The sequence below is a fragment of the Echinops telfairi genome, unplaced genomic scaffold (genome assembly GCF_000313985.2).
Source record: "Echinops telfairi isolate 266 unplaced genomic scaffold, ASM31398v2 ScPeMD7_7400;HRSCAF=8409, whole genome shotgun sequence".
Lineage (NCBI taxonomy): Eukaryota > Metazoa > Chordata > Mammalia > Afrosoricida > Tenrecidae > Echinops > Echinops telfairi.
The window spans coordinates 19,007,497-19,015,378 of record NW_022111300.1 but is presented as its reverse complement, the minus strand read 5'-3'; the positions used below and the strand labels follow the sequence as shown (position 1 = coordinate 19,015,378).

Below are 7,882 nucleotides of genomic sequence, written 5' to 3'. Positions count from 1 at the left end.
CTAAAGAGTGTTTTTTCATGTCCTCTATGCTCTAACTACGAAAATATTTGATTTACAAATAAGGAATCCTACTTCGCGGAATTTCATTTATCACGGTAAGGTCTAGAACCGATTAACCGCGATAAACGAGGGTTCACTGTACTGCTCAACGAGTGGTTCTTAAACAAATACATGAATGTTGCAACAACAACGCATTCATTCTTTCAGTTACTGATTATGGACTGCCTTCTTTGTTCCAGGAGCCCTTGTGGTGTCATGGTTACACCTTGGGTCATGGTAGTTATGAGATCAGCAGTTCAAAACCACCATCCACTCAGAGGGAGAAAGATGGGGATTCTATTCCGGTAAACAGTTACCCTCTTGGAAACTCAGGAGCAGTTCTCGCGTGTCTGATAGGCCGCTGTGAGTCAGTGTTGACTCCATGGCAGGAGTTTGGTTTGGTTTGGGCTTTGTGCCAGGAATTGTTTTAGGTGGTTTTGAAGGAAGATGCAACATCGAACCAGCCGATCAAAATATCTGTCCCTTTTGGAGGACTGAGGAAAACTAAAATAAGCTAAGTCAGCAAATGACAGGGCATCTCAGCAAGTAAAAAGTGCTATGGAAAGAGACATTACACAGGGAGGGGAATCTGCACTGGGGAGCAGGGTGTGCGAGTCATAGTGCACCGATCATAGGCCTCTGCTGACTCTCTCTCAAGCTCAATGAAGCGTATTCACAGAAAACATATTTGTTGCATCCTTGGCTGGTGTAGCACATAGAGGAAACCTGCGGCCCTCGGACTCCAGGCATTCACACCTGGCAGGTCCCTTGTGTGACCACTAACCCACAGCAACACCAGATGTCGCTGAGTACAGCTGTGTCCCCCGAGGTCTCAAAGCCTGGTTTGTGAGAAGTAGTTCACCAAGCTACTTAGATGAAGCCCCGAATATCGGGGGGGAAACAGCTTCTTTTAAACTTACTGGGACCTATTAAATATAAAACCTTTATGCACCTCCAAAGACTTCATCAAAAGGGTAAAATGAGATCTTTAGCAATGACATGGGATTAATTATTAAAATCTACAGAATTCTGCAACACCTCAGTAAATTTTTAAAACACCAAATAACCCACTTAGAAGGTGACCAAAGAACCTGGATAAACAATTCACAAAGGTCAACACTCAAATGGCTAACAAACCTGAGGGAATGTTCACTAACCACCCGAGAAATGCAAATCAAAACAACACCCGCAGCCATAGCCCAATTGAGAAAAAATGGAGATGGCAAAGGCTGAAGAGAGATTGGAACTCTGCTACACTGCTGATGGGTCTGTCAACATGTACAACCATTGCGGAAAGGCATGGCACTACCGAAAACAACTGGAGATAGAAATACAATGTGACTGAGCAATACCTTTGCCGGGCAGACACCCCAAAGAAATAAGAGACAGAACACGGACAGATACAGGCTGTCCCGTGTTCATTGCAGCGCAGTTCACAACAACAAGAAGCTGGAAACAGCCCAAATCCCCTCCAGTAGAACAGTAGATTTTTTAAAATCATTTTATTGGGGCCTCATACAACTCTTATCACAACCCATACATATATCTATTGCATGTCAAGCACATTTATACATTTGTTGCCCTCATCATTCTCAAAACATTTGGTTTCTACTTAAGCCCTTGGTATCAGCTCCTCATTTTTTCCTCTCCCTCCCCGCTCCACTCTCCCTCATGAACCCTTGATAATTTATAAATTATTATTATTTTGTCATATCTTACATGGTCCAATGTCTCCCTTCACCCACTTCCCTGTTGTCTGTCCCCCAGGGAGGAGGTTATATGTAGATCCTTATCATCGGTTCCCCCTTTCTACCCCACCTTCCCTCCACCCTCCAGGTATCACCACTCTCACCACTGGTCCTGAAGGGATCATCTGTCCTGGATTCCCTGTGTTTCCAGTTTCTATCTGTACCAGTGTACATCCTCTGGTCTAGCCAGATTTGTAAGGTAGAATTGGGTTCATGATAGTGAGGGTAGGAAGTATTTAAGAACTAGAGGAAAGTTGTATGTTTCATCGTTGCTACCCTGCACCCTGACTGGCTGGTCTCCTCCCTGTGACCCTCTGTAAGGGGATGTCCAGTTACCTACTGATGGGCTTTGGATCCACAATCTGCATTCCCCCTCATTTACAATGATATGATTTTTTTATTCTTTGATGCCTGTTACCTGATCCCTTCGACACCTCGTGATCACACAGGTTTGTGTGCTTCTTCCTTGTGGGCTTTGTTGCTTCTGAGCTACTTGTTTATCTTCAAGCCTTTAATACCCCAAATGCTGTATCTTTTGATAGCCGGGCATCATCAGCTTTCTTCACCACATTTGCTTATGCACACATTTGTCTTCAGTGATCATATCGGGAAGGTGGGCACACATTGATATGATTTTTTGTTTTTGATGCCTGATACCTGATCCCTTAAACATTTGTGGTCACACAGGCTGGTGTGCTTCTTCCGTGTGGGTTTTGTTGCTTCGGAAGAGTGGATTTTTAAAACTCTGATATAGCCACACAATGGAATACTATCCATCCCTAAAAAAAAAAAAATCCATGAAACCATGAAACACCTGATGGCATGGAGGGACCTAGAAACCATTATGCTGAGTGAAATTAGTCAATCATTAAAGGACAAATATTTATTATATAAATCCACTACAATAAAGATAAATGCCCAGAGGAAGGCAGGCTTCTGTTTCCGGTTCATGCAATCTGCTAACTTAGTCTGCCAAGCAATTCGGGAGAGAGCCTGCCTACTTCCCAAGAAGCATACATCGCCCCCTCTCCATGAACAGCTTAAAAATCACTCTGACAAAAGAGATCTCCCTTCATCTGGTGTCAGCTTATCAAGATCTGGGGAGGGGGAGATGATCATTTAGTTGCTGCCATTAAAAAAAAAAAGTGCAAAGTTCCCCCCAAATCAACAGACATCCTACCAGAATGATAAATGAACCTACTGGAAAATCAAGTCTAGATAGGACAAAGATGCATGTCTCGGAAAAGGCAAGTATATTCTGATTGGGAGGAAAATGGGGAAAGTCAACCTCCCATTGAGGGGGAAAATGCTTAACAATACTTACCCAGAACCAAGAGGAGAATTATGTCCTTAATTAGATACTTCTGTTCTAGTTTCTATCCAGCCCAGGGCAACCCAGGGCATGAGTTATAGACTACTGGGCACCCTGTTTGTTTGAGGCACACAGCATCCTTCATAGGCCACACCTGAAGAACTCAATGTGGAAACTCCACAAGGTGAATGGGGCTAAACTTCAAACTCACCTGTAGTCCTTGGAATTAAGGACAGCACTTCTGAGTGTGAAAAAAAGGAGATGGTTGCTTTTCCAAGGGTATAAAACTGGTGGTAGCCAGACATTGGATCAGAGCTCTTGCCTTAGGGGTGCCCAATGAACAGTGGCCACTGGAGACTACCATATTCTTGCTATTTTAATGTCCTCCTTGCTTTATGGAGATGTGTATTAATCTTTTAGGCCTGGTTCTGCCATTGTCAATGAATATTATTGAAAATATTACCTTATTGCTAACCTCCAATTGTTTCTGTATAGTGTGCAGCTTAATCTGTACAAATCAAAGATTCACGTGTTGCAGTTCGTAGCCAGCTTATACTTGCATAATCTCCTTTTCTCAGCTGTGCTTGCAATTCTATACAATTGGTTAAAATTATGGCATTATCAGACGCCAAGACGCCGGCCGACCGCAGGAGAGTGAGGGGAGCCACGAATTCTGTTTCAAGGCAGCGCTGACCCTTCAGAGAAGACACAATGAGCAAGGCTCATCCGCCCGAGTTCAAACAATTTATGGACAAGAAGTTATCATTGAAATTAAATGGTGGCAGGCATGTCCAAGGGATACTTCGGGGATTTGATCCCTTTATGAATCTTGTGATAGATGAATGTGTGGAGATGGCAACTAGTGGACAACAGAACAATATTGGAATGGTGGTGATAAGAGGCAATAGTCTCATCATGTTAGAAGCCTTGGAGCGAGTATGATAGCTACGTTCAACAGTCTATCTACATCAGTTGTTTCTACGCACCCCGCTTTACTACAGTGTAAAAATGAGGCTATGTACATTTTTCACGTTCAATTTTTTTGGTTAAATAAACTTTTATAATAGTAAAAAAAAATATTATGGCATTATCTACAGATGTACCTTATGCCCCAGGGAGATGATTGATAATGTTGTCTAACATAAAATGGCAAGTATGTCTGTAAGGTGAACCAGAGACATATATAAACCATGGATATATGATTGGATCTTAAGCTTCCACTTAATTCTAGCCCTACTCTAAGAATAATTAGTTCTTATGACATGGTCCTGTTGAAGCTTTCTCTCCCTCAAAGAGATTACTAAAGATATGGGTGCTAGAGTAAAATGTAATGAAAACACTAGATGGTGTCCAACTATCAGGAAGAATAACATCTGGGATCTTAAACACTTGTTTTCAAACAGGTAGCCATCTGAGTGACGTGTCAACTAAGTCCACATGTAACAAGCACACCAGTCTGTGTGATCCAAGAATTGTACAAATATAATCTAAAGAAATTTAAAGATAGTTGGTTCAATTCTGCAAATCATGTCAGAATGCCAGTGATGCTTCCAAGACAAGTGCATGAAAATTTTAATTTATATATATATTAAAATTTAATATAATTTTGTATCAGAATATAAACTGTGAACTCCTGATTTATAGAAGGCTATGGGTGAAAGTGGAAACCCAAACTCCATGAGCAGAGTCCACACATAGATTAAGCCTCCTGTGAATTCCCTCTGACTGTACCTAAGGGATGTGAACAGCCTTGCTATCATGCAGAGTGCATTACAAAACAGATTATGGCAGAGGTATAAACTTTAACACCTTATCATAGGATCCCCGTTTGACACATTTTAAAGTTGCTCTAGTTTTTTATATTTTCCGCTTTCTTTTTTATTAGGCATTTCCTCGATTTTATCTTGTGCTTGCCAGCTTTTTTGTTTGTTTTGTTTCTTTGTGTATGCGTTTCAATGCATGAAATCCATGATGGGTGACTCTACAGAGCCAGTACTGGATTAATGGTTTCTTAGGGGCTTGGTAGGGGAGGTGGTGTGTAAATGGGGAGCTAATAAAAAAGAGTACAAGAAAGAAGAAAATGTTCTAAAATTGGGGTAATGAATATACAACTCTTCTTCATATGATGGAACTATTGAATTGTATAATACATGGATTATGTCTCAGTGAAACGGTTTGGGTGTTCTTTAGGGTGAAGGCAGAAGCCAGGGCAAAGGCATTGCTTTTGGATCTCTGTAACTAGTTACTCCCTGTGCTTAAAAAAAAGCTCAGAGAAAGAGGTTAGTAATGTTTCTTACATTTTCATTTTACATGTGAACAGCAATTCCCTTTTCATTTTAAACGCTCTTCTCTACATGATCTTACAGGATCAAGAAAAAGGGAGCAATTTAAAGATAGTTCATTCAATTCTGCAAATCCAGTCAGAGCGCCAGTGATGCTTCCAAGACACGTGCATGAAAAGTTTAATATGTATAGGCATAGATAGATAGATACACAAACACATACAAAGAGGTACCCATTTTTTAAAAATGGAAAAATGCCCCAGGAACTGTTGTGATGTTGAACACAGCTTACAATAGCAGCATTTTGGGGAAAACTCAAGTGTGTTATTCTGGGTAGATAGAGAAACAAATTCATAGACACTCATATGTATATAAGAAAGATGTTTATATACAAGAGAAATTGAATACTGAGAAAACATCCCAGCCCAGTCCAGATCAAGTTCATAAGTCCAATATTAGCCCATATGTCCGACACCAATCTATAAAGTTCCTTCAGACTCATGAAATACATGAAATGATGCTGAATGCAGGAGGATCACAGGCTAGTGGGTGGGAAGTCTTGTGGATTCAGTGGCGTCGTAAGCATCTCAGCACTGGCAGGGGTCTCTATGTGGCTTCTCTGGCTCCAGAGGTCTGGTTATATCAGGGTAGTTCCATGTGGCTTCTCCAGCTCTCAGGACATAGCACCATGTGTCTTGTCAGTAGAGTGTCTCTCAGGGAGTGAGCAGAGAGAAAGAAGTGTCTCCCGCCTCCAAGGAGGAAAATACAGGAGTTCCCAAAATTCGCAGGAGAAGGCCATACCCATACAGAGGCCTCATTGGTTATATCTTGATTTACAGGCCAGACTCCACCCCTTCACTCATAATCCTCTCAAATTGACACCAGATTATGTAACTACCACACTCAAGTGTACAAGTACACACTCAACGACCAACGATGGACCATTGAGATAGGGAACAGATGGGGAAGTTATCTGGATTATTATGGAGCTTGGTTCAGAAAATTTTAACAAAAGATTTGGGAATGAGAAGGGTCACTAGTAAATTTGTGCCTCCATTCTGACAGACCAGGAAAAAGAGCATTGAGTGGAAACAACCCATACTTTGAAAGAACAGCTCCAAAACGACCCGGACTTTTTTCCTAAGGTCATTTACTGGTGACGAGACATGGCGCTGTTTTTACAACCCCAAAATCAAACATCAATCAAGCCAATGGAAGACACCATCATCACCTCACCCCAAAAAAGCTTGTCAAATGAAATCAAGGATCTGGACGATGATCATTTTGAAGGGAATAGTGCATTCACAGTTCATTCCACCAGGTCAGACTGTTAATCAAGCTTTCCATTTAGAAGTTCTGAAAAGATAGCCTGATTTGTGTCAGCCAGGGAACTAGTTTTGCCACCAAGACAATGCATCTGCTCACACAGCCATTTCAGTGCAGTTTTAGGGATAAAACAGCATGCCTCTCTTGCCCTATGCACCTCACTCACCTAACCTCACTCTGTGTGACTTCTTTTTGTTTCTGTGAATGAAGAGGGACATGAAGGGGTGGCGATTTGATGATGTAGAGGAGTTGAAGAAAAAAGAGGGAAGTGCTGTCAACCATCCAAATGTGAGTTTGAAAAATGTTTCCAAGAATGGAATCGCAGATTTAACAAATGTATTAAGTGTAATGGAGAGTACTTTGAAGGTGATAAGGTTGGTTTGTTAAAAAATAAATAAATACATAGCTTTGGGGAAAAAATTCTGGTGGTGTTTTTTTGTTTGTTTTTTTTTGGTACTCTCCTGGTATATATGTATATGTGTATATTTCGGGCATCTTAAGGGAGAGAGTTAAGAAGAAAGAAGAAGGTAAGAATTAACACGCAAATGTGATACTATTTTGGAAAAGTCCCCATGGAGGTAATAAAGCTCTTTGGGAGTTGTGTCCCCACCCAGTTGCAGCAAAATGCCAACCCACCTGGCTCTCAGTGGATGTGACAGAGAATATAAAATGCAGAGTGCTCCTCAATGATGAGTTTCTAGTTTAAATTACTACAGGACTAGAAAGACCAAAGTCTGCTGTAATACACTCCTTCCATCTAACCACTACCCTTTGAGGCATTCTTCTTGAGGTCAAAGCAAATCCAAATCATTCATCCTTCTTTTTTTCTTAGCTCTCCATTTGTAGTATCTGCTCTTTCCCCTCCTCTATTTCTAACACAGTAGTTCTCACATTTGAGGACTTCAGGACTTGTTTAGACCTAGATTGTGAGTCCCAACCTCATATAATCTGATTCAGTAAGGCTCCCAATTCCCAGGCGATGCTGATATCATGAGCTTTGAGAACCACTGTTTTAACAGGAATTGAGGAGAGAAACTGAAATCGTCCTGGGTGACCAGTACAACAACCCATACCTGAAGAGAACACTAAGTCACCATTTTAATTTTACCTCCAGGAAAAACAACCCAATCAGATTTACTGTTTCAACCAATATCCATGTAATCAATTCTAAGACA

General features: G+C 41.2%; 1 protein-coding gene across 1 annotated transcript; it reads left to right on the top strand.

Moving 5' to 3' along the window:
- Positions 1-3,810: 3,810 nt before the first annotated feature.
- Positions 3,811-4,170, top strand: LOC115871642 (small nuclear ribonucleoprotein G-like). Its single transcript, XM_045296297.1, has one exon. The coding sequence runs from the start codon at positions 3,811-3,813 to the stop codon at positions 4,039-4,041; it is 231 nt and encodes a 76-aa protein (XP_045152232.1). The 3' UTR covers positions 4,042-4,170.
- The last annotated feature ends 3,712 nt before the right edge of the window (positions 4,171-7,882 follow it).